The sequence below is a fragment of the Abramis brama genome (assembly GCF_963993115.1).
Source record: "Abramis brama genome assembly, chromosome: 22".
In the NCBI taxonomy this organism is placed as follows: domain Eukaryota; kingdom Metazoa; phylum Chordata; class Actinopteri; order Cypriniformes; family Leuciscidae; genus Abramis; species Abramis brama.
Genome location: NC_139984.1, coordinates 11,138,148 through 11,165,259, shown reverse-complemented (window position 1 = coordinate 11,165,259; position 27,112 = coordinate 11,138,148). Strand labels below are relative to the sequence as shown.

The 27,112-nt window shown below is 38.8% G+C and overlaps 3 protein-coding genes across 7 annotated transcripts in view; 2 read left to right on the top strand and 1 right to left on the bottom strand.

The window, feature by feature from the left end:
• Nucleotides 1-2,590, top strand: part of ndrg3b (ndrg family member 3b) — a 62,443-nt gene extending 59,853 nt beyond the window's left edge. For all 4 annotated transcript variants that reach the window (XM_084097983.1, XM_084097980.1, XM_084097982.1 and 1 more), the window contains one exon: nt 1,114-2,590. In XM_084097983.1, coding sequence (XP_083954109.1) covers nt 1,114-1,289 — 176 coding nt within the window. In that variant the 3' untranslated portion in view covers nt 1,290-2,590. The remainder of the gene's footprint in view (nt 1-1,113) is intronic.
• Nucleotides 2,591-4,750: 2,160 nt separating this feature from the next.
• sla2b (Src like adaptor 2b) lies at nt 4,751-12,153 on the top strand. Of its 2 annotated transcripts, none has more exons than XM_084097984.1 (8): nt 4,751-4,981; nt 6,595-6,731; nt 8,702-8,801; nt 8,898-8,984; nt 9,310-9,413; nt 9,558-9,707; nt 10,555-10,687; nt 11,108-12,153. In XM_084097984.1, exons 2-8 carry the CDS (start codon nt 6,641-6,643, stop codon nt 11,238-11,240), a joined length of 798 nt encoding a protein of 265 aa, XP_083954110.1. In that variant the 5' UTR covers nt 4,751-4,981; nt 6,595-6,640; the 3' UTR covers nt 11,241-12,153. The 2 variants fall into 2 exon arrangements, with proteins under 2 accessions (XP_083954110.1, XP_083954111.1); XM_084097985.1 differs by having other exon boundaries at nt 4,768-4,981; nt 10,558-10,687.
• Nucleotides 12,154-13,345: 1,192 nt separating this feature from the next.
• On the bottom strand, nt 13,346-27,112 carry exosc10 (exosome component 10). Its single transcript, XM_084097979.1, has 25 exons — nt 26,913-27,112; nt 26,613-26,749; nt 26,279-26,402; nt 25,868-25,972; nt 25,593-25,746; nt 25,395-25,503; nt 25,212-25,287; nt 25,015-25,125; nt 24,796-24,939; nt 23,293-23,483; nt 23,004-23,160; nt 20,486-20,634; nt 20,349-20,399; nt 16,253-16,364; nt 16,071-16,118; nt 15,910-15,985; nt 15,712-15,824; nt 14,764-14,856; nt 14,619-14,687; nt 14,353-14,446; nt 14,207-14,280; nt 13,919-14,135; nt 13,768-13,829; nt 13,609-13,679; nt 13,346-13,533 (listed from the first exon to the last, which is right to left on the bottom strand). The coding sequence occupies exons 1-25, from the start codon at nt 27,033-27,035 to the stop codon at nt 13,503-13,505; spliced, it is 2,691 nt and encodes an 896-aa protein (XP_083954105.1). The 5' UTR covers nt 27,036-27,112; the 3' UTR covers nt 13,346-13,502.

Genomic DNA, 27,112 nt, shown 5'->3' with positions numbered 1-27,112 from the left:
GTGTCCTGTTTACACATGCTCACTTCAAGCGTCTTCTGTGATCGGATGGCTATCTGATCGTGAAAAGACCAGGTGTAAATGCCCCTCGAAACTCTTTCGGGATGGGAGTTAAATCCGATCAATCAAGCCACTTCAGGAGGTGGTCTGAGACCCATTCCAGATGAAACTGGACAAGTATAAATGCATCTGATTGTTGAAACCATTTTACTCCTCCCAAAATGTTAAAAAACAAATGTGTGAGAGCGTGTTATAGCCAGATATGACAGCGCTACTTTCACGCAAATGAAACTGAAAGTAAGCTCAAAACACACTCGTTTTCAATAAAAGTAGATTAAATGATTAAAGTTACCAGTGCTGATCGCCGCTCTTTCTCCTCTTGCTGTCTTTTGATCTTGAAATTAGCTGATGATAAATAAAATGCAGCTCATATCTTGTTTTTTTTTTTGTTTTTTTGCATATAGTGTGAAAATTGAAGATCAGATTTATGTTTGTTGTGCAGAGACACATTTATGTGTAAATGGAACCATTTTAACAAATCAGATGCTTGAAGTGACCAGGTGTAAACGGCCCAAACATACAATGCAAATACTGTAGTCCGATTCATAAACGACTCGTTTATTGTTGCCCAATTCCCAAAACAAAACGACTCTTATGAGCTCTTTTAATAGTTCTCGGTTTGAATCGATTTGAAACATTGGCAGACAGATACTGTATTTAATCAAAATGCACATTAATAAATGAAATATAACCAGTTCGAAACCCAGTCTTGCTCCCATTTAGCTTTCCTGCTGCAAATCTCAATCAGTGTATAAGAAGTATATGAATTGGGATTCAGCTTACTATTCTTATCAACCATACTTTGAGATTGTCATAGTATCTCAATCAGTCCAGCGTTAGTTGAGCAGTCAGCGATGTGTAGATGTGCGGGAGTTCATTCACTCTGAGGAGACTCATTATTCTCCCCTTCCTGGATCTCCATAGTTTGGATCCGGGTGCGAAACGGACTTTCCTGTGAAGCACATGCCCTTCACTCAGGATCCTGCAACTGTCATGCAGCAGCATTAGTCTGTTCATGTTTTCAGCTCTGTTCGATTTCTCTCTCCTCTCTCTCAGTGCCCACTGTCGGCATGACCCGATTGGCCCGGTCCCGCACTCACTCTGCCTCCAGCATGGGCTCAGCGGACGGCACGCGTAGCCGCGCTCATACCAGTTCACAGATGGAGGGCGCCACTGCCGGCCCAGTCCACGACAACCAGACCAGACCGCAAACCATGGAGGTGTCCTGCTAAAGCACCCAGAACCAAGCCACCATTTGACCTGGGATCATTCGCGTGTTGCCCTTCTGCACCTCAGACCGCTTTCTGTCCGATTTTGGGTTTTTTTCCCCCCACACTGGCTTTGTCTTTCATTCTTTGTCTACTTGTCCCCTTGTGGCCGGAGAACAAGTATACAAAAAACTAAAGCGGGTCTAATGAAGGGATGCATTGTTTGATGTCTTGTAATCCATGTATTTAACATATTGGAATATTTCTCCACTGCATGGACGCACACTAACTTTTTCTGCTGATGTTTTTACCTTGATCTTGATTGGCCTACTACTTTATTACTAAATTTTTTTATATATATATATTTGTGTCATCCTTCCAAGATTCATTTTCACACTGGATATGCTTCTTATGTGTATATTTAGCTGGTGGCTGTTGTATATTGAACGTTCAGAGGGTATTTTCGTCTGTAGCAGGAGAGTTTTCGTTCCCTCTCTTGCTCTCTCTAAGGTCTTCCTGCCCCTTGTGTTTAGAGACACCCGAACCACTTCACTTCCTCTTTGTAGACTGATTTCTGGCTTTTAGACGGTTTCTATTTCTGTCACCATAAGGCATCATCTATTACGATTTGATTTTGATTGACGGTCTGCTATTTGTAGTGTTTCGGAAAAGCTACTGATTAGTATGCCCCTATTTAAATTGTACAATAGACATTTATATTAGTATTAATTATGTTTAGATCTTTCTGCAATGGTTAATTCACTTTGGTTGAATTTAAGCAATCTGATTCTGTTTACATGGAGAACTGTACTGAGTTTTAGACTAGACTTTTAGACTCAATAGTGAAGACTTTGCTTAGGTTTGCACATAAGTTCATGTACAATATTTTTCACAATCTGTGCTTTGGAGATCAGCTGCACCAAAACAAGCCAATAGCTGAAGAGAAGATCTGTAGCTCGTTCAAAGAACAGTTATATGTACCATAAAGGGCATCTAGAGGTATGAAAACAGCATGGTTCCTCTGAATGCACTATAGTAATCTGTAGGCTTTTGGTAAAAATTCTCCATTCCTTCTGTACAGTGGACTGATATCCCAATAACCTCATTTTGTTTTGACTACTCTCTTAGCTTCTGAAGTGTTATTGTTATTGGTCTTTGTTCTTTATTCTTTCAATGGATGTAAATTGTTGATTGCTGATTGTACCGCTGCCTTGATGCGTTGTGCTTTGTCCTCCAAGCATTTAGGGGGCGTTGTACTGCATACTGTCTGCTGAGTATATCAATTTGTACGAATATTGAAATAAAGTAGTTGTACATAAAACTTGTATTTTTCTTCATTTGATTTATTGCTTTTATCAGTTTTTCACAGTTGCTAGGACACAATTCTCAGTCCTTGGGTCACTTTTTCTCTTCACACAATTCCCCTTGCCAACTTTCAGTTTGGCACAGCAGTAAATTTCACATTCAAAATGCAGTAAAACTACCAAAAACACATCATACATGTCTCAAATCAACTTATTATTTCAGGGCACTATAGTAAACCTAAAAACAATAGCAATTTTTTTCCCATCCTATGTCTAAGAAATATGAAAATGACATTCATGAGGGTCAGAAACAACAATTCATGGAATATCAAATAAATAAATGTTTTCATTGATAATATATTTCAAAATTCACAGCATGCCGGGTCAATTTGACCCACTTTATACATTCTGAGATTTTTTTTTTCTTTTCTTTTTTTAACATGCAAATTGACCTTTAGGTTCATAGAGTTTTAGCAGTGTTTGTGTTTAAGTTAGAAGAGAATTCATGTGTTTTGAAAGTAGTAGTCATTGAATGCAAGTGATCCACAGTTTAGGCCACATTGACTGCTGTTGCAATCACTATGTGAAGAGTTTTGGAAAAGTGAATATATTTTCTAGTGTATTCTTCATAAGAAAGAAAGTCATACAAGTTTGAAACAACCTGAGGGTAAAAAAAATACATTTGGGGTACCTTTAAGGAGCTGGGAGAGTGTAGAAAATGGTCAGGGAAAACAATGTTTTTGGGGCAATAAAACTTTGGCTAACATTATAATTGGACTTCAGGGAAAAACAAAGTATGATGTGACCCAAATCACTTCAAAGCACAACTTCATGCACTGAGTAATAGCACTCAATGTGCACTTCTATGCACAACCCATCTCAGTCAACTTCGTTTCTGTCATCTCAGCTGAGAAAGTTTCCGATCACTAGTGAGACTGGTTTTGTTGATTGCACGCGGTCAAAGATGACACATTTGAAAGCTATTTATAGAAACTGTGGCATACACACTTCAGGGACTTCAAGTACAATTTTTGACCACAGCTGAAAGGATCAGTCGAAAACATCTATGCTGAGTCTTCTTTCCATCTGATAGGCATGATCACTCAGCCAGAGGAGATTTACTTCCTTTATGTTTGTCATTTTCACTTACCGTAGCAATGTAAATGTAAATGTACTTTATTTATATAGCACCTTACATCGACCGATAGGTGATCCAAGGTGCTTTACAACAGATTAAACAACAATTTAAAACAACACACCGAAAAACAAATACAGTAATAAATGAGAAAATAAAAAGTTAAGTAAAAATAAAATAAAAATAAATATAAAAATATATAAAAGTGCCACCACACTACTGGGTACTAAAAGCGTTTTAAGTCTTGATTTAAAAAGGCCCAGGTCAGTAACGATACGCATCTCACTTATAGATATTATAATATATATAGATTATATATATATAGATAGTATAGATTTGCTGATTTGCTTCTCCACTGTTTGTAACCAGGTAGGATGACATCCCACTACGACTTTAATTAACTCGCTCCATTTGTCATGGGAACTAGGGCTGGAACATCTTCAGCTGCATAATTAAATACTCAACTTAAGTAAGAAGTGATGCTGAATTTAACAGGTCATGAGTGCAGATGATGCAATGCACATATTCATATTCAGAATTCATAGAAAGTTCAGTTTAAATTGAACTATATGTTAACGTGCTAAAATCCAACACTGGGCTTATGAATTTTTTCAGCTGGGGTTTAAAATGTGTAAATGAGCAGTAATTTGTAGCAAGACTTGTTTTGCATCTATGCTGATCTGGAGCCAATCTGATCATTTAGTTTCCATGGCAGTTATTGCTATGGCAATTGGCTTTGGTGCATTTGGGAATAATGAAATGAATATGTGCAAATCCAGAGAATTTCTGAACCTTTTAAAAACTTCGTAAGCCGCTTCCATCGGCATCTGTATTGTTGCGTCAAATAGCCCATGACATCATGACATTCAAAACATTCCTCTCCACCAACATCTGTGTTGTGTTATTGAATGTTAAACATGATCAAACCACCTTCTTCTAGTCTGTTCTCTCTGTCAGACATCTGCGTCAGCAAAGGAGAGTGACAGTTAGACCTGTTCGTCACAGGAAACTACAAGTGTGTAGTAAATAAGTCTGCCTTCCTCCGTGTGCTTGCTAAAACACAGAGACGACCACAGCAGCATCACACAGTAACACTTCACCTGAAGCTGAGCTCAACTACTGAGACAAGACAACTAGCCTCTGATCTGTGCCAAAATCACTCCAAATAGCTTCCTATCTCCACAATCTCAGTTTTCAGTCCTGTTGCATGCGCAGGTGAGGAGGTCCGTTTCCTCGAAAAGAAGGATTGTCATCAAAGCTATCTTGAAGACCATGAGGTGAGTACGCAGCTTTATGCTCACATTTTGGTCTATTTAAGGTTGTTTTTGCTGACCGCTATGAACTTTTATTCATTTAGCAGGTTTATCCAAAGCGCCTTACGTGAATTTAGATTCATAGAATTAAAATATTTTTTGGTTGGGAGAAAGTTTTTTTTAATGTGTATAATAATGTGTAATAAGAATGTGTTTTGTGATTGGTCTAAAAGAATGTCTATGTTCATAATGTAAACACAAGAAGCTCAGACTTTAAAGTTATAATCTTCAATCTTGAATCATGAGTCAGAATCATCTTAAAAAGTGTGCGCTTGCATAGACGCCTTGCTTCAAAGGCATTTCAAAGAAATGTGCGGGTTTGTGTGCCATTTTGAAGTTGTTTGATACTTTCTAGTTCAGACTTGAGAACTCTTAAAGTCATATTAAATGGCTTAAATATTGTCTGCATTACCGCAACAGGAAGTTAGTAACCGTGTCCTAATCTGTGACTAAATCTTTATCGCCATACCTATGAGATATAATGTTAAATATATATATATATATATTTTTTTTTTATATGTCACTGCCGTTTACTTGTCGGTTGGTTGGTTTGTGTGTGATGGCGGTGTTGATATGTAGCACATGTAATCAGTTACGCATGTGTTATTTCGGTGCCCAGGGTATGAGGTCTGTAATTTGGACCTGGAGACCCTGATGACCTAGTGAGACCCATCTGTGGTACCAGGTGACCATCTGCTCGGTAATGTGGGACCAGTGCCACCGCATTACAATATGATAAAGGAGAATAGCCCTCAAAGATCACTAATGCTACAGTGGCCCTATGAGGGTGTTGAAATCAGTGACATTGTGCAATCATTAAAATTATTAATAGCAGGAATTGAACTAGAAGGTTATTACAATGTAATAACATGTAATAAGATTATGATGTAGAAATACTGGAAAATGTATGTGTTGATGGTATTTTAGCAGAGGAAAAAAAGCTTTTTTGAGGTTGTTTTTTATCATCAGACCATCCGATTAATTTCCTTCAAAAGATTTACAGTGATCTTTTTTCACACCATGTGAAGGGCACCACAGTGGAAAATTGTACCTCAGCACTTTACTGTCACTTTATCATAATATAAGAGTCATATTAAGAGAATGAGTCACGTTATATTATGATTTTACCTCAGACTGTGATATTTTACCTGGTATTTGCATACTGAATCATTTTAATCTGTTGGATTTGCTGTATATGTTTCACATAGTTTGCATAAATAAATTCAACGTGTGCCGTTGTGATGTAACTGAGCGTGACAGAAAAAAGTAGAATGTTCTCAGCATTGCACCAGATCTATTTTTAGAACGGCAACCCTTTTTTTTTTTTAATCCAAGTTAAAAAAGTGTGTGATAGTGAAAGTGCTGATGGAAAGTTTTTTTATCAAAGTACACAAGTGGTTTGTCGACATCCTTCCTCTTTACATTCAGAGCATGACATAAGAAAGCAATGGTCAAACTAAACTGATTTGTTGATTTATTCGTGTGTGTCGTTTTAGTTTTTTTATGCTTTTTTATGAATATCAAGAATCAATACGAATCATTCAGTTCTAAAAAAAATCTTGCTCTTCTGTCCTTAGATTTTGGTTCCTGTCAGCATTGTGCACCTAAACACTCCAGAGGAGCATGGGCAGTCGTCCCAGTAAAGACCGGCGCGGATCCAGCGCACATGCTGTTCTCTTGGACACGGAGGAAAGAGCTGACCTGGTCTCCATGGGTGAGTTCAGCACTGCGATACACACTTCATATGTGCATGAGGTCCCACTGATCTCAGAAAGGCAACACTACATGTAGAACAGCAGCATAGATATACATGTGGGGTTGTGGTAAATGCTGCAACTGCAGCTTTCAGTGGCGCTTTACAAGCACTCATTCGTAAGTTCAGGATTTTCAGTGCGTAAATTTTCCCACAGCGTTGCCAATGATAGACTACACAGTAAAAAGTGATCAGTTGACTGAACTTTAAAAAAAAAGCGAGGAAACCTGTTGCCTTAAAATTAACTAAATAACCTTTATGCGTAATTGAAAAAATTAAGTTATGTGAAATTAAGTTCAAATAACTTAATTTTTTCAATTACATAAAGTTTATTTACTTTAAAAAAAAAAGTGAGGAAACCTTAAAAAAGTGAGGTTGCCTTAAAATTAAGTCAACTGATCACTTTTTACTGTGTATTTAAAAAAACATCTTGTTAATGTTATGGTAAAAAACGGGGCTGAGGCTGCAAAAAAATTCACGGTAAAAAATATATTGACAATGTTTCAGGTGTTACAGGATAACGGCTGTATATTTCATTAACCGAAGTAATATTAACAAATTAGTCTACCTGAACTACCAAAATATGATTTGTGCATACTGATAACTGCCATAATAGTACAGGAGAACAGATAAAAAGCCACAAGATTAATCAGAGTTCATCATAAGTGTCCTGTCCATAAAACATGACCAATAAGCGTATATAGATAGTCATCAGAACACAATACAAAATGTGGCACAAAACACCCTAATCTACATAACTGATGATGAAAATAAAAAACAATGCTATATAAATAAAATATAATCAAATGCGATGCACAGGTTTATTATCATTAGCTAAAACTAAAACCATAAAAACAGTTTCATTACTCATTCATAAAATAGTATTTAACAATTCAACAATTTTTGCTTATTTTATTTCAGATAGTTGCCAAAGCAACATTTCTCATTTTCATTTATAGTTTAAGTACCAAAATAACTAAAACTAAATAACTAAAACAAAACAAAAAAACTAAAACTTAATTAAAACTATGCAGACAAAAAAAAAAAAAAAATTGCTAAAGCTTCAACTAAATTTAAAATGAGACCCAGAAAAAAAAAAATAATAATAATAAATATATATATATATATATATATATATATATATATATATATATATATATATATATATATATATATATATAAATATAAAGAAAGAAAACTAATCACAAAACCAGTCACAATATTTTTTTTTTTTATTATTGAGATTTATACATCACCTTAAAGTTGAATAAATAAGCTTTTAAATAAGAATAAATAAGACAATATTTGGCTGAGATACAACTATTTGGAGAAAAAAAATTAAACATTGAGAAAATCCCCTTTAAAGTTGTCCATTTATGTTCGCGATTGTGCTGCATTCACTCACAAAAAGATATTTTTTTTTTATATTTACAGTAGGAAATTTACAAAATATCTTCATGGAACATGATCTTTACTTAATATCCTAATGATTTTTGGCATAAAAGAAAAATCGATAATTTTGACCCATACAATGTATTTTTAGCTATTAACATATTAACAAAAACTATAATAGTATTAAAATTATACTAAACTAACACTGGTGATGCATCATGCAGGGACTTCTGGGAAAGCCTTTAAATTATTTAAATTATTGGCTCATGTTTTTACTCACACGCACACAAAAAAACATTTTATAATGATATGCTGATTTAAATGAAGTATTAAATAGATTTAAAATAAATAGTATGGTAATTTACTTCCAAAAACCAGGAAAGATTGCATATAATACGATGTTTAACAATTTATAATTTTTCACAATAAATAGGTTTTTACTTTAGGTAATTTTTAATCATGTGTTTTTGGAGGTGCTCTTATAATACGAGCACAGCAACAGGCCTAAAGGTGTTGTTTTGGTGTGTGTGTGTGTGCAGATACGGGTAGATTCGTGGTGGTGTCCCTGTACGACTATCCGTCCAGAGGTCCAGGGGACTGTGCCATCAGAGTGGGAGAGAGGCTCAACATTTTGTCCGAGTAAGTGTGCTGATACTGTACACAACGGTGCCTCTTAACAGACAAGTGCCTCAATCCTCCGTGCGAGTATCTGACGCTGTAATGTGTGTGTTACAGTGAAGGAGAGTGGTGGAAAGTAAGTTCGTCAGCCACAGGAAACGAGAGCTACATCCCCAGCAACTACACTGCCAAAGTGTACAACAGGTGAGCTGAACTCACACAAGTCAACATCTCCGTCTGTGTGTTCCTGCAGTGCATGCCTCATGACGTCATCACAGCGATGGTCAGGTGGTCTGGGAGAGGCGGTGGTGGTGATGTCAGCTGTAGTGGGGTTTTCTTTGAGTGGGGTGTAGAGTGGGCACAGCTGGATACAGTGTGATCTGAGTATCATGTTGGGGACGCACTGTACCCACAATCACCCTGCTGATCACTCGCTTACTCACATGACGAAAGATTCTACCTACCGCTTTTTCCTCCTGCTCTGTTGATTTTGTCCTCACACTCATCAATCATCTGTGTGTTCCTGTAGGTGGCAGTTTTTGGGTCTCAGCAAACATAAAGCAGAGGAGCTTCTGATGCTCCCCCATAATCAGCCCGGCTCCTTCCTTATCAGAGAGAGCGAGACCGTCCCAGGTACAAACACGCTAATGCTAGCTGGCTAATACTATCCTACCAGTTTCACCTTCCCAACGATAAAACTAAAGATTTTTTAGTTTTTCTTTAGAAAATGTCAAATCTTGTATGAATTGCTCATGTTTGTTTGTTTGTTTTCCCCAGGTCACCACTCTCTGTCAGTGCGTAGGAGCGGCTCTCAGCATCGCTCTACTGTCGGACACTACCGTATCCGCAGCCTCGAGAACGGCTGGGTCTACATCTCACCCGGACTCACCTTCAGGAGCCTCGCAGACCTGGTCGCACACTATTCAGGTACGCAGACTCACAGATACAGCCATTAAGGCCGTGTGTCCACCAAAGTGGGTTTTCCCAAGGCTAGCGTATGTGTCCGATTGTTTTCAATAGAAGCACTGCGTTTTTTACCAGTCGCCGAGAGTTGAAGATTGTTCAGCGCTGTCACTTTTAACTCAGCTGTCCAATCACAGTGGAGGAGGGGCAGGACAAACACAACACCGACCAACCGTCACATTTCTGCTTGTACAACGATAACGAACGACAACAAGCGCATCAGTTTTTCCTGCGGTATTGGGCTACTTTTACACTGTTGCCGCAGGTTGAAGACACCCCCCTCACCCCGTAACTCAATGTTACCCTCTGGAACGCAACTTTTACCGGCAAACCTCCAATCATATTTTTACTAAAAATAAAACAAACAAAAGAACATGGTTATTGTGGTTATACCATGAGAACCACAAAGTAACCATGGTTTTGCTACACTAACCATAGTTTAACCATGGTATTTGCAGTAAAACTGCGTTTATTCAAATTTTCAAAATCAGCCTGCCAAAAAAAACATGGTTACCATGGTTCATTTTCATAGGGTTGGGCTAGTTGGGTGTGTTTTAGCAACCCTGAACACATCTCACATGCTAAGAACGCTTTGGTGAACACACGGCCTAACACGGTTGATACATGACTTGGTTATGCACTAATAGTTCTGAAGACGTTCTATAGACATCATATAGACTCATATAGTACCTAGTTATTACCCAGTTATACTATAATAAGTATGTACATGGGGAACAGGACTGTAAAATAAAGTGCTACCCACTTTTGTGTAAGTGTTGTGGCCTGAGTTTAACTGTGAACTGTCCCTCAGAAGTATCGGACGGGTTATGCTGTACTCTCGGGGAGCCGTGCTTTATCCTTGGATCTAACAATGTTCCCGTTGTAACCGGCCCACCTCCGATTGCCATGAAGAGGCCCACTATAAACTGGAAAGATGTGGACAGGTGAGTCATACACATCATAATCAGTCGGAATAGTTCACTTCAAAATGATAATTCTGTCATCATTTACTCTCCCTCAAGTTGTTTCAAACCTGTATGAGTTTCTTTCTTCTGGTGAACACAAAGGAAGATATTTTGAAGAATGTTGGTGACCAGACAGTTGATGTAGCCTATTGACTTCCATATTAGGAGAAAAATACTATGGAAGTCAATGGGGTCCAAAAACTGTTCGGGTTTTTGACATTCTTCAAACTTTCATCTTTTGTGTTCAACAGAAGAAAGAAACTCATACAGGTTTGAAACAACTTGAGGGAGAGTAAATGATGACAGAGTTTTCATTTTGAAGTGAACTAACCCTTTAAGGGCTTCACAATGAGCCATGAAAACCCAGTAGAGCAGTGTGTAATCGAGCTCTCTTCACAGCTCCATGATCTTCGGGCAGAGTAAAGAGGGTGCGGAGGATTCTCTGGTGAGCGAAGGACTGAAGGAGGCCATCAACTCGTACCTCTACATGACGGAGGAATGCGAGGACTGCTGTCAGCTCTGGGAAACATGACAGGAAGATCGCAGTGAGACTTTGAGGACGAGTGTTTGAATGACTTTGGATTCTTGATGCTGGGATCTGGGATGACACACTTTCATACATAAAGAAACTGACCCAGAAACGAAAAATAACCCCAAAAATGCATCTAAGCGTCTGTTTTCATTCGTGTATTTCTTTGAAGAGATGCGTAAAAATTGTTTAAGAGCGAAAGCGGCGTCGGGTGAAGCTCCCGGCCGATGAAGCGCACTGACTCATTGCTGTTCTTCCAGAGTGGGTGATGCTGGAGACAAACCTGTCACAGTTTCCTGTGTGCAATCGTTCCTGGCGGACATGAAAGAGAGCATGACTGAAGGAAAGAATAAGAGGAGTGTGTGTGTGTGGGAGGGGGAACACAGCTGGGTGGCATACGCATCCATTTCCACGCCTCACACTTTCTGGAACTTTACCATCCACTTGCATTTGTTACAAATATCATCGCAATCATAGAATGGCGAGATGCATAAGAAGAACTCCAGAGAAGCTTTATCCGTGATACCAAAGATATTGTGATATCGCTTTTTGACGAAAATCCCAAATGGCATGAATGTTGTGAAACTTTGTAAATATATACAGTTCCTTACAGGGATAGTTCACCCCAAAAATGCCAATTTTTGTCATCATTTACCCTCATGTCTTTCTTCTGAAAAATATATTTTAAAGAAAAGTTTTGGTTCCCATTGACTTTCTTGATATTTTTGACCATACAAAACTTTGTCACCAACATTCTTTAAAAAAACTACTACAAAAAGAGAAAGGCATACAGCTTTTGAACGAGGGTGAGTAAATGATGACCATTTTAATTTCTTTCTGAACTATCCCTTTAATGGACTTAACATCAGTTATGCTCTTTTAAATAAACTCAAATCTGTTTATCGAGCATCTTGAATGAGGTGTTTCCTGTCAGTGTTTGCACCTATTGTTCAAAAGAGAACCGCAGTCGAGCTGCAGGAAGTGAAGGTTTGTGCGTGCGGTCTGCAGCGGAATATTTATACCAAATAAGTTCTTTAGAAATGTTACAGAACACTTCAGAAAACAATCTTTAGAAATTAAAGGGGAGAATTTGTCATCTTTTTTATCTGTTACATCAAACCAGTTTTTCCTTCACATCACTGATGACAGAAGCATTTATGTGTTCACATAAAGATTTCAATTTTTTTCATAACCTTGGCTGCGTTTCCCAAAAGCATCGTAGGCCTGAGTGAATCGTATAACTCTTGCCACCAATGGTCTCTATGATCAACTTAGGCTTGAAGCTTTTGGGAAACAGCCGTTGACAGGCTGTATGTTCTTCTACATGTGATTGTGAATGTTTGGCATGGTCACATGCATGAGACAGGTAGAGCTCAATTATACTGCAGTGCCACCTAGAGGAGGTAGTGTGTATTGGCACTAAATGAATATGTACAGTGGCCATTAGAGTTGTGATTATTATTGTGTTGGAGATATCAAACCAAGCAGTTTATTATAAAGAAAGTGATACACAATTAATTAAAAATGTCCTTGTTGCAGTGCAATTATACATACGGAGTAACATTAACTACATGCACTATTGCTATAGTAATTACATGTAACAAGGGCAAATTGTTCCCCAAGCAAAAAAGTTTCATTTTATTTTAAGGTGTCTTTGTTACACTGTAATTACATTTAAGTACTGTGTAACATTTAAGCAACTACATGTACTTACTATAGGGTTAAGATTTGGTTTGGTTTAGGGTTAGCTGCATATGATTATGCATAATTTATAGTTATTGCTATAGTAACTACATGTAACAAAGACATTAAAATAAAGTGTTACCCCAAAAAAACAAGCACACACTCAAAGGCTTTCTGTTATAAAAGTATTGACACTGTGGTTGTCATATCAGCGGCTCATAAGTGATGTGAGGAACTACATTAACAGCTACTCTAACACACTTACATACTAACAAACAGCCACTGAAAGCAACTACACCACAATACTTTATTTGATATAATTAAATATCAACTTTTGGCAGTCCTAATTCATGTACTAAAATAAAAAACTATTCCAAAGACTCCAGAAGAAACATGAAGCATTAAGAAGACCATCATAACTAAAATGTTTTAAAATCTCATTTTAATGAAGGAGAATGGATCAAATTAGACAAAATAAGTATACAAGCACTGTCAGGACAAATTCAGTCTGCAGAACATGTAGGACACTTTTAAAAAGGAAAACAAAAAAGGGGTGGATTGTACTTCATCAGTTGAAGACTCCTATCTCTTGGGCCAGTTGTGGCGAAACCCTCTGCAAACAGAAACAAAACCACATAAATGCCTTTTTAATCCAGCGATGACTGTTACAGTGAGAGCGTCACAGTACCTGTCAGATTTGGCGGGTAAGTAAGACATGCTCTTTCCTCCCCCAGTGTTTTTCTTCTGTCCTTTTTTTTTCTGAGAATCAAAATTGTTTAAAGATTAGATCAGAGATCATGCAAAGCTGAGAGATTTGTGGAAAGGTGAAAGCTTGTAGATTCCAAACCTTCTGCTTGGGTCCGCGCGCTTGTCCGTTCGGATCGAACTGTGAACTCTCTTTCAATTTACCTGTGTGTTTAAAACATAAACAAATGAAGACAATACACTGAAGACAGCAACAGGAAAAATAAATGACAGAAACAAGGCAGATCTCTTACCGTCGAACATTTTGAAATTTGACTGGCTGTAGTCATAAGGTTGAAACTCTTGAGGAACTTCAGGCTCTTGAACGATTTTCTGCTTCTGTTTTTTCTGCGTAGGTTTTGCGGACTGATCAGCCACTGACGTCTCGCTTTCAGTCTTCGAGTCTTTAAGACCATCTTCAGCAACATCACTGGCAGCTCTCTCTCTTTTCTGTCCAGCCTGCTTTGCTTCCTAAAAACAAGATGTTAGTGTAAAACGAACAAGAACCCGCTTGTCAAATTTGCGAGCCGAAGCTTCCTCACCATTACTTGCTGCCTGACAGTGTGAACCTTTTTCAGCGACTCCTGGTAGCTCACTTTGACTCGCTTTCGTTCCTCTGAAAGACAAACAAGCAATTACGCACATGTAGAATCGCTTTACACTACAGAGTTTCTTGTGTTGTTTGTACCTTGAGCTTTCTTGGCCTGTTCTCTAGCTTGCTGCTTGGCCTGAGCCTCCTTCTGCTGCTGCTCAATACTCTGTAATTTCCACCGGTTATGAATCTGTTTTCAACAGAACCATGAAAATAGTCAATATAAGCCAGTAGTCAATAAAACCGGAGCTCCTTCACTGCATCTAGAATCATTTTGGAATATCTGTGACTCCCTGAATCCAAACTAAATCATAGTTGTTTTATATATACTACAACACCAACAAAAAAAATAGAAACTATACCTCATAAATCTTTGAAGATGGGTCATATTTGGCATTTGTTGATATGTGAATGTCCTTTGACGGTAAATACTGAAAACAAGCATTGAAATATCAGTGCAAGTACATACTTTAGACAAAATCCATCAGCTAGACTGAAGTATTGTACCATTCGGAAGGGGTTGTCAAACGAGTCCATGATGCTGTGTGCTTTCTGCTGTGCCACTGTCAGATGAGCAGGAGCTGCTTCCTCCTCGTCATCCTCAAAAACACATGACAAAGAACATCCTCAACTCTCACAAACACTCCCAAATCAATACTAAGAGCATTACAACTACAACATGTTTTAACAAAATCAACTTCTAACTTCTGCTTGACACTATAACCGATTAAGACATCCTGTTAAGGCCCCGATATACTCTCAGCGAAGTTCTTCATTTAGAGGTAAAGAAGTTTGAAATACTTTGCAGTGATATACTGTTAGAAAACATCCCAACGCTGATGAATATGTACATTTGTGCTGCACACTTTCCTCACAATCACAAAATACACAAAACAAATATAACAGCGGTGAGAAAACTGCAGTTAAGAAAGCATCTGATCATAGCGATGTGGATGTTTGCGCAAGCTCTGCAATTCAGCACTCGTGTCACGTCACGTTTATTAATACAGCACTTTATACAATAGATTGCTGTAAAGCAAGCAGCTTTATAGCATTACACATGAAAAACACGCTAGTGTCTCTGTCAGTTACAATTACAACTACATTTTCTATGTGTTCATGTTTTCACTCGCGGACGTCTGACCTCCTTCCACGTAAAAGAAGGCGGAGCCTCAGTCACATCTTCCTATTATGTAATCGCCACGGACCAATGGGAGTTCGAAGAGCCTTTACCAGCCAAAGTGAACTTTTTTTTAGAAAGTTAGTTTTGGCAAGCGGGTTCGAACTCCTGAAATGAACACCATCATTTTCACCTGATTTTGTTCTAAATGACGTCACAGCGGCTCATTCTTTAATTTCGCATGAAATATATAGGGGCCTTTAACCACACTGCCTCTTTGTCGTCAGCACACCCAAACATGCAAAATGAAGGACACTTCTTTTCAAATGTCCTACCGCAAACAGTCGGATTTTTGCTGAAGCCATCAGCCCATGCGAGGATTGTCCCTCTCGGTCCACGCATTCATTCTCCTCTTCTGAAAACAACACTCCTGGTTTGGTTGGGGTTTCTAAAGACACATGGAGAAAACAATTTAGCGATTTTCATGTCTAAATAGAAAGGCAAATTAAGGTGTGGATAATATCTAGACCTACCAAAGGAAGAGAGGTCCAGGAAATCACTTTCAGACGAGCGGGAGGTGTCATGGGGTCCGAATAAAGTCAACTGTGGCTAGAAGACGACAGCAAGAGCTACTCAATAATACAGCTTCTTATGGCAGTTAGTTTCTCTCACACACACACACACACACACACACCTTTCTTTTAGGGGTCGTTGATTTCTTCTTTACAGAAGGTACCTCTGCCTGAAGAGAGACAACATTATTAGTAGTAGTCATGGTCTACAATTTCATATTGATATTGCAAATTATAGGACTAATACATTTATATCACATTAGTGATAGTCAATCAGTTAAGTGGTGTTTGTATGAGCGCACACCTTGAGTAAAGGAATCTCTCGAGCTTCTTTGACCAGCTGATGAAGCTCATTGATCTGCTGGCGCACTAGTGGTGGAGTGGGGTTACAGCAAGCGATGATGCCCTGAGGCTCCCTGTAGGGAAAAACACATGCGTTTATACAGTTTCCTCTGAATGAGAGAGAGAGAGAGCAGCCGTCTTACAGCTTACTACAGAATTTAATATTTAAAGGATATATCATAGGAAAAAAAAGGGCTTCAAATACACTAGTCCACTCCATTTATTGAAACTAAACAGCTTGTTCAGAAATCATCATGGTTGTGACGTCACTCAACACCCATGTCTACATAACATCTGAAAAACAACCATTTGAAAAAACGATCATTAGCAAATGCCTGCAAACTATGACACTGCGGGAGGCTAGCCAATCATAACAGAGGACATTTACATACATTCGGTTAAAATAACTGTTCTCTATGTGAATACATTAAAATGTAATTTATTCCTGTGATGTCAAAGCTGAATTTTCAGCATCATTACTCCAGTCTTCAGTGTCACATGATCCTTCAGAAATCATTCTGATATGATGATTTGCTGCAAGAAACATTATTATCAATGTTGAAAACGGTTGTGCATGCTACCTTTTTTCAGGATTATTTGTCTTTACTGTCACTAGTGATTCTAAGGGTCAGTAAGATGGTTGAAAATGCTCATTAAAAGGCCAGTTCACACCAAGAATGATAACTATAACAATTATATTAGGGACAGTTAATACAGTTATATTAGGGCCCTATGAAATCATTTTATCTTTTTCCAAATTCCATTAGAATTTTTCTGGATTCTGTTTCAAATTCTGTTGTGTATTTTGATTTTTCTGGCTATCAAATTAAGGTATAAATCTAATTCAAATTAGCTTTTAATCATATGAAATTTTAAAAAAATTGTCAAAGTGCTGCACAAAAGATCTTTACTGTTAAAATTAAAACATGGAAGATAAATTTGATTATTCCTTAAAGATAAAGTTTTAATAATAATTTATTATTGGTGTTCGTATTATTACATTGAGGTGTAGCTAAATTCTACAGTGCAACAGTAATATATTTGTAAATTTTTTTCAAGTTAAAATGAACTTTTATTTTGACGGCTTTGAAGACCTTTGAGTTTCTGTGCGTTTAAGATATGACGACAGATTTTCTCAACTGAAACTGTAAAATGCTGATGTAGTGACTCTCAGAGCGGCTCTGGAGATGAAGTTCATGCATTCAGAGGCTGAAAACACTGCGAACGTCACACTTGTACGGTGATGCATTGCTGCCACATACATATTTTTTCCACTCAATTATGTCGTAATAACGAGATCTTATCTCGTTAAAACGACATCTTTTCTCGTAATAACGAGATCTTATGTCGTTAAAATGACATCTTTTACTCGTAATAACGAGATCTTATGTCGTTAAAACGACATCTTTTCTCGTAATAACGAGATCTTATGTCGTTAAAACTACATCTTTTACTCGTAATAACGAGATCTTATGTCGTTAAAACGAAATTTTTCTCGTAATAACGAGATGCTATGCCGTTAAAACAACATATTTTCTTGGCCTTATAAGGACATGTGTAGTCATGTACAAAATATGTCTTTATCCAAATAAAATTGACAGCCTATCACGCCTTTATCACAATTCTACGTTCAAAAAGTTGAAGAAATAGCAGCCCCCAATGGACATTCATTTTAAAAGATCAAATGCTGTACACACCTTATTAATAAACCATACTATCCTACAGAAAAGCAGATGAGCCCAGAATATGAACGCAATGCATTTAAATATACGTTAAGCATTTTCCTCCCATAGAAACCCTGTAAAGAAAATATAGGTGGCTCTTATGTGTCTTTCTATGGGAGGATGGCATTGCGGTGCACAGCAAATCCTTTAAATGGTATTCAATGCAAAACAAAAATGAAAAATATAAGTAGCCAATAAAATAAACAAATTATTGTGGCATTAATTAGCCCACAAACAATATTTATTTTATTTAAATTATTAATTTATTTAAAGAAAAACGCCAGCGTTGGGCGTTTATCTGTATAGGCTAAGTGTTTCAGCCGCCCTTTTCAAACTGGCGCAATAAAATGCAACAGAATTTGATTTGTTAAACATGAAGAGGACTTATCAGTCTGGCATGGCTGCTCGCTCTAACGTTAACCTAGATAAATATTCGCTATTATTAAGCGCATATCCAAGTGTCTGTGCGGAGTGTGGAGCGCGCACTGCATGACATGGAGGCGCCGGTGCCATCACTCGCATTTTCCTATCAACAGTAGAAACAACTTAAAATACTCCATTTCTGGTCATACAGAAGAGAATAATACATCAGTCACAACTACTTTTATTTGTGTAAACTCACAACAACAAGAAAACGTTGTGCTTTTGTAAAATAAAATAAAACGAACAGGGCGCGCTTTCATGATCTCTGTGAATTGGAGCGCGTCTCAAAAATGAACTGAAAAACAGTGTATAGACAAGCCTCACAGACATGAGAAATATAGCTATCTATATAAAGCTTATAAAAAAAATGTCCAATCAAAAAAAATCCAATCGAAAGCAAATACGTACGGTACCATCTGATTATGTAATCCTGTCCGTATATGAAAGGCGCATCTCTAGAGACTAAATTACAGAGAGATGTATGGAGATATGTTTGCAGGCAGCCTACACTGATTTAGAAAAGACTAGTTCATTAATAAATAATTAAAATGCTTCGTTATTTTTTTCAGACACATTTATTATTATTAGTCTACTTTTGCCGGTGCTTTGCGGCAAGTTTTATGCATGCGCTTGAGCACGGAATATAAGTCTAGAAAAAACTTTATGGTAACTCTAATCAATAGCATACATTTAATATTTGACATTATTTAATTAGTAATTAGTATCCTTTACTAGCTCTTTACATTAAATTAGTTGAGTTAGCATAATTAGTTAATGAACTAATAAAATAATAAAATAAAGTTTAAATTAAGATACTACCGGTAACCATATATTTCTATATAGCATTGCTTATTCCACCACACAAAGGACTGTTTATAAGGTGACAATCCGTTATACATGTGAAGATTGTAGGCTGTATCTTGAAGATTTTTGTATTGTATTGTATCTTCTGTTATAAAGATGAAGATTGACATTTCGTTAATTAAACAAAATAAGAACACAATGTTGTAAAAAATAAACAACTTAGGCTATGTTCTGTTAGATGTGTTTTGACTACTTTTTGTTTAATTATATCTCTAGGTAATGAAGATAGCCTATTAACAAAAATAAATATTATATATAATATATTATATAAAAAAAACTTATAGGCCTATATAAAATATATATTTTTAAAAAGGGCCTCATTGATTAATTTTGCCTGATTGGGGGCTGCTACTATTTGCTTAAGCTTTTTGAACGTAGAATTGTGATAAAGGCGCAATAGGCTGTCAATTTTATGTGGATAAAGGCATATTTTGTACATGACTACACACGTCCTTATAAGGCCAAGAAAATATGCCGTTTTAACGACATAGCATCTCGTTATTACGAGAAAAAGATGTTGTTTTAACGACATAAGATCTCGTTATTACGAGAAAATATGTCTTTTAATGACATAAGATCTCGTTATTACGACATAATTGAGGGGAAAAAATAATATGTATGTGGCAGCAATGCGTCACCGTACACTTGCTTCAATGTTTGTGTGGGAAAAATACCATTCATTCACACAGACACACGCAGAACATCCATGATTCATAATGAAACAGTCTCTATGCAGTTTAATATTCACAGACTGTTTCATTCTCTATTTCGTGACTTAATTTAGGTGTCCTGACCTGCTTTTTATTTCTTCATCAAATTTGACAAATTCCATGAAATTACACGTTACACAGTAAATTATAACCATCTTTATAGTTGTTGTGAATTCTTTTATATTTACAATGATTTTTAGAACTATATCTTAATTGTTTTAGTCCTTGGTGTGAACAGGCCTTAAATTATGACTGTTTTCTGAGCAAGAAACCTTGAAGAACAGTGCACCTTATGGAGAGAAAATGAAAAATTAACTTTAGGGCCCTTTAAACTTACTTTGGAAGCTCCTCTGCGATCTTCATCATCATGTGGTTTGGTAAGATATACCTGTGGAGAAACAACATGTTCATGATCACAATAACTATTAATCAGTCAACAGCATGCAAATGCATGGAGACGGTCGGGGGCGTCACCCGGTGCTCTCGTCTTCCTGTCGTGCCAGTTTGTCTCTCCAGGCGTACAGCAGTCTGAACGCTGCCAGCTGCTGCGTGTTGAAGCTCTTCTTCTGCTTGCGGTACAGCTCCATGTACGAGTCCTCCGTAAAGATAGGCTTCACGTATTTCTAAAGAGAAAGAGTAAAAATATTCACGTCAAACAACAAATCACTATTTGAACTGTTTTTTTTAATTGATTCCATCCATCCACCCACTGTATCTCCATCCATCCATCCATCCATCCACCCACTGTATCTCCATCCATCCATCCATCCATCCATCTACTGTATCTCCATCCATCCATCTACTGTATCTCCATCCATCCATCCATCCATCCATCTACTGTATCTCCATCCATCCACTGTATCTCCATCCATCCATGCATCTACTGTATCTCCATCCATCCATCCATCCATCCATCTACTGTATCTCCATCCATCCATGCATCTACTGTATCTCCATCCATCCATCTACTGTATCTACTGTATCTCCATCCATCTACTGTATCTCCATCCATCCATCTACTGTATCTCCATCCATCCATCTACTGTATCTCCATCCATCCATCTACTGTATCTCCATCCATCCATCCATCTACTGTATCTCCATCCATCCATCCATCCACTGTATCTCCATCCATCCATCCATCCATCGTATCTCCATCCATCCATCCATCCATCCATCCATCGTATCTCCATCCATCCATCCATCCATCCATCTACTGTATCTCCATCCATTCATCCATCCATCTACTGTATCTCCATCCATTCATCCATCCATCTACTGTATCTCCATCCATCTACTGTATCTCCATCCATCCATCCATTCATCCATCCATCTACTGTATCTCCATCCATCCATCCATCTACTGTATCTCCATCCATCCATCCATCCACTGTATCTCCATCCATCCATCCATCCATCGTATCTCCATCCATCCATCCATCCATCCATCTACTGTATCTCCATCCATCCATCCATCCATCTACTGTATCTCCATCCATTCATCCATCCATCTACTGTATCTCCATCCATCCATGCATCCATCCATCTACTCTATCTCCATCCATCCATCTACTGTATCTCCATCCATTCATCCATCCATCTACTGTATCTCCATCCATCCATCCATTCATCCATCCATCTACTGTATCTCCATCCATCCATGCATCCATCCACCCACTGTATCTCCATCCATCCATCTACTATATCTCTATCTATCTATCTTTCTTAATCAAATAAAATAAAATACACACAAAGTGATCCATCCATCCACCCACTGTATCTCCATCCATCCATCCATCCATCCACTGTATCTCCATCCATCCATGCATCTACTGTATCTCCATCCATCCATCCATCTACTGTATCTCCATTCATCCATCCATCCACTGTATCTCCATCAATCCATGCATCTACTGTATCTCCATCCATCCATCCATCTACTGTATCTCCATCCATCCATCCATCCACTGTATCTCCATCAATCCATGCATCTACTGTATCTCCATCCATCCATCCATCTACTGTATCTCCATCCATCCATGCATCTACTGTATCTCCATCCATCCATCCATCTACTGTATCTACTGTATCTCCATCCATCTACTGTATCTCCATCCATCCATCTACTGTATCTCCATCCATCCATCCATCCACTGTATCTCCATCCATCCATCCATCCATCCATCGTATCTCCATCCATCCATCCATCCATCCATCTACTGTATCTACATCCATTCATCCATCCATCCATCCACTGTATCTACATCCATTCATCCATCCATCTACTGTATCTCCATCCATTCATCCATCCATCTACTGTATCTCCATCCATTCATCCATCCATCTACTGTATCTCCATCCATCTACTGTATCTCCATCCATCCATCCACTGCATCTCCATCCATCCATCCATCTACTGTATCTCCATCCATCCATCCATCCATCCATCCACTGTATCTCCATCCATCCATCCATCCATCTACTGTATCTCCATCCATCCATCCATCCATCTACTGTATCTCCATCCATTCATCCATCCATCTACTGTATCTCCATCCATCCATCCATCCATTCATCCATTCATCCATCCATCTACTGTATCTCCATCATCCATGCATCCATCCATCTACTCTATCTCCATCCATCCATCTACTGTATCTCCATCCATTCATCCATCCATCTACTGTATCTCCATCCATCCATCTACTGTATCTCCATCCATTCATCCATCCATCTACTGTATCTCCATCCATCTACTGTATCTCCATCCATCCATCCATTCATCCATCCATCTACTGTATCTCCATCCATCCATGCATCCATCCACCCACTGTATCTCCATCCATCCATCTACTATATCTCTATCTATCTATCTATCTATCTATCTATCTTTCTTAATCAAATAAAATAAAATACACACAAAGTGATCAAATGCACAGAAAATATGAAAGGAAGTGTTTGGAGTGTTTGCTATGAAGAAATCCGGCCACACCTTGAGCGAGAGGTCTCTGCTTTTCGCCCAGACCTGCTGAATAAGGGCAGGCTGCCCGTTGCCCATATCATACAGGTCAGCTCGGACTCGATCATACACGTACAGCAGGTAGTGTGTGTCAGCCTGAGCGTACTTCAACATCTCATCTGGCAACGGTCTACAGACACAACACACACCATATGAATGACCACAGCAGAAACACTGCAGTAAAACTGAGTTAATGCTGCCCTACATAATGAGTTTGGCTCCGTAATAAAGGAGAGTTGTATTAATGTACAGAATGTATTACCGTATCCTCCAGTCTGCCAGCTGGTAGCGTTTATCAGAGTTCACACTGCAGTAGACTTTCAGGAGATGGTCAAGGGAGTTTCGGCCGAGGTTTAGGCAACGCGCGGCATGATGGGTGTCAAACATGTTGACCACATAGAGACTGAAGTCCTTCTGTAGCCACTCAATGTCAGAGTCAGCGCCGTGAAACACCTGCAGGAGCGTCACGTGCAACATCAACAACATGAAGACACCACCACATGGCACTGAACATGCAGAACTTGACGTTTTATCGAACCGGATGCTGAATGTTTCATGCAGATGCACGTCACAATAGGGAAGAACAGATTCTCACAGCTACGTTTATGCCGAATTTAAAGGGGTCATATAATGGTACATGCACTTTTACAAGTTGATTGTACTGAAATGTGTGTTGGCAGTGCCTGTACACAACCATCATAAAATGATAAAAATCCATCCAGTGTTTTTTTTTAATCTTCTTATATGTTTTCCCCTGTCTCAAATCAAGCCGTTCGATTTTGTGACGTCACACGGTCGGAGGCCCCTCCCACGATTGTTGATTGACAGCAGCGTTTCAACAAAGACCCGCCCTCACTTGTGAGCGAGCTGTCAATCATAGTCCGCGCGGACCGGCACGGTCATTGTTGATACGCTGGAGCACTGTCTATGAGCAGAATGGCATCTAAGCGATTGTGTTGTTCTGTTCTTGGGTGTAATAAGGAACACAGCAGTAATTTTGATGTTCCTAAATCCGAACCGCTGAAGACGCAGTGGCTGAGTTTGTTTTCAAAGGGAATATTCCCCACGATCAATGTCAATGCTTTCATGTTTGCGCGTATCATTTCACACACCAGACTGCTTTATAAACGAGGTCAGTGCTGGTTTTGCTAAGAAGCTGCTCCTGAAAAAAGGATCGGTACCAACTATTCGTGTTCCTGCTGCACCTCCAGAAGAAGAAGTGAGTGTAACGTTTTATTAACCTTTATATTAATATTTATATTAATCTTTGCAAATCGCTTGCTGCACGCTTCACGATGAATGCAGCTAAGGTTTACACTCAGGGTACATTACGGCATGTTTTCTATATAGGACGTTCTCAATATAATTCATAATCCCACATTTATAATGAACAACGCGTTATGGTTATTGTGTTACGGTGTACAGAACAGAGGGGCGGGGTGAGCAAAGCTCATTATCATTTAAAGACACATGCACTTAAACGGCGTGCTGAAAACAGAGCTGTTTTTGACCAGGTAAAATGAGTGTTTTCTTACAATACTAATGAGAATTTTTAATTAAAGTATATTACAAACTTTTAATTTAGACCCTAAAGAATCATATTAGCTTGTACAAAAATGGCATTATATGACCCCTTTAAGATATGCGCATGCAAACTTCATGACAAGCAACTGCCAAAGTTCATTCTATAGTCACAGAACTATTCATTTACACCTTGCAGAAACACATACAATCTTTGTGAGTAACTTTATTAGAAAAGCATCACCTTCACAATGGTGGGGTCGGTGAAAGTCTCGTTTAGGATGTACATTTCACTGCGCAGTTCCAGCGTGTCTATGATGAAGTCCTCCTCGCGCGTCGATATCTGCATCAAACACGTGATTCCCAAAAAGCTCCTGTAGGAATGATGCTGTAGACGGAGAACTGGTGTGAATTAAAAACTTCCATGATTAGCAAGCATCATGAAAACTGAACGCGCTCATACCTCCAGGTCCACAGCGAACTCCGTCATCTTGGCCAACTTCTCATTCATAGCAACAAGATCATCTAAAGTATTGATGAACTGACAAGCGGACTCAGCAATAGGTGTATACATCTAAAACACACAATAATTGATGTTAAATCCAAATGAAAACAGTCACAGTTCCTGACAAGAACACAGATGATGAAGACGACATTGACCTGGGCATCAGGTTTACACTTCAGACTCTCTGGCATGACCAGATGGTCCAATTCATACTGGTAGGGGTGAGAAAACCTGGAAAACAGCATTTACAACAAGACTAGCATTAAACACTGATGGGAAACGACTAACAAACACACTAGATGGCTTTACACCGGATAAATGACAGAAATGTCTCTTACATGTCGTCCACATGCTCTTTCGTTCTCTGCTGATGGATGAAATCCGCCAGTGCAGCAGGAACATCTAAATCCTCCGGTCTCTCCTTACGAATGTGTTTGTCGGCAAAATCTAAATCACACATTTGGTTACATTGCTGGCTGCAAAGGCAGAGAAATTTACATAAAAAAAAAAAAAAAAGTCTTTTTTAACACACTCACATGATGGCAGAGGTTTCTCTGCATTGGGTTTGATGAAGATTTTAGAGACGAAAGGAGTGTTGCTGTTATCCACTTTGTCCTTGAACTTGAGTTGTGGCCGCTGGATGTTTTTAGCATGTAAAAGGCGAAAGGTCTCGGTGTTGCGTTCTCCTCCCTGGAAAGAGAAGAAAAGCCGCCGTCATGCCTGAACCTGCTCCTCTACACGTTCTCAAATAACGACACCCGATCAGAAATGTTGCCGGGTCAAAAGGAGGATGATGCGCTGAGAAAGTAACCTTGCGATTCCAGCTGGACACGACGATCTTGGGCGGCTGATATCCGGTGGGCATCACCGGCTGCTGGGAGCGACTCACACCAGAGGCCTCGTCCAGGAGAATACCCTGAACACAGGTCATAAATCAAACAGTCATCCTACAGAGGTATGGAAAGCATTAAAGGAGGATAGATTCTGATTGGTTGTCAATGTTCTATTGTTTATCAGCTGGAAAAAAACACGTTCTGAAAGTGATTCCTCTGTGTGGTTACCATTATAGCTGTGTGTTGTTGTCATACGTGTCATGATTCTCAAAGGATTGTTATGATTATTGTTCTTGGTGTGAACGGGTTAGGGTTATAGACCTATATGGACAGAGACAATAACACCAGAAGCTTGAATCTTAAAGCTGTTGTTAGAGTAACACTCGTACCACTTTCTCAAGGATGGCATCATTCGAGTCCACCACCAGGTCAAACCTGTCCTCCTGTCCAGTCAGTTTGTTCCGGTCTCTCATGTGAGATCTACAGCCATGATGCTGCATGATCTTGCTCATACTGTCAGAGAAACACACAGATATTAGTACAATATGACGTCTCCGGTTATTACAATGAATTGCATGCACCCCTCAAGTTCTGTTGAGGTCCAACAGATGCTAATGCTGAATTAGAGCTGATCTCGATTCAAACATCCACGAGATCTTATTCCTAATATATATATATGACCGTGAGTGTCCAGTGGGCCAGTGCTTGAGTGGGGTGTTGTACCAGTGTAAGAGTCGGTCCCCCTGTGAGGCGCAGAAGTGCTGGAAGGCGGGGAAGCTTCGGTACAGGTCAAACTCATCTCCGGCTGCGGGAAGAGCTGCGGACGCCTTCGTGGAAGACACCACCGCTCCCAGGCCATGCTGTGGAAACAAACAACACTCCAATACATTCACTGCAACTTCACATTTCGCAAATATAACTCCCAAGCGCTACTGCGTATGCACGCATGGCCACTCTTTCCACGTTGCGCTTGTGTTTACAGTTAGTTCCAGCGGGATTTACGCACTGAAACGACCAACCGACCTTGACAAATGCATCGACATCTTTGAATCCGGGACAAAACTCTGTTTCTGCCTCTGGTTCTTCGGCTAATGAAGAATGATCACTCTGATTAACGGTGGCAGCACTGCTCGAGGAGGCAGCCATATTGAAACATTAATCGCGAGAAAACCTCTTCTTCTATGCCAACCGTGTTTGTGTCGACTTCAGCCAATGTCGCCACC

Coding starts and splice junctions, on each gene's coding strand:
- exosc10 (XM_084097979.1), bottom strand. CDS start 27,035: ATGGCTGCCTCCTCGAGCAGTGCTGCCACCGTTAATCAGAGTGATCAT. Junction 23,161..23,292: donor CTGGCAGACTGGAGGATACG/GTAATACATTCT, acceptor TTGTGTCTGTAG/ACCGTTGCCAGATGAGATGT. Junction 20,635..23,003: donor GCAGAGACCTCTCGCTCAAG/GTGTGGCCGGAT, acceptor CTTTCTCTTTAG/AAATACGTGAAGCCTATCTT.
- sla2b (XM_084097984.1), top strand. CDS start 6,641: ATGGGCAGTCGTCCCAGTAAAGACCGGCGCGGATCCAGCGCACATGCT. Junction 6,732..8,701: donor AGCTGACCTGGTCTCCATGG/GTGAGTTCAGCA, acceptor GTGTGTGTGCAG/ATACGGGTAGATTCGTGGTG. Junction 9,414..9,557: donor AGAGAGCGAGACCGTCCCAG/GTACAAACACGC, acceptor TGTTTTCCCCAG/GTCACCACTCTCTGTCAGTG.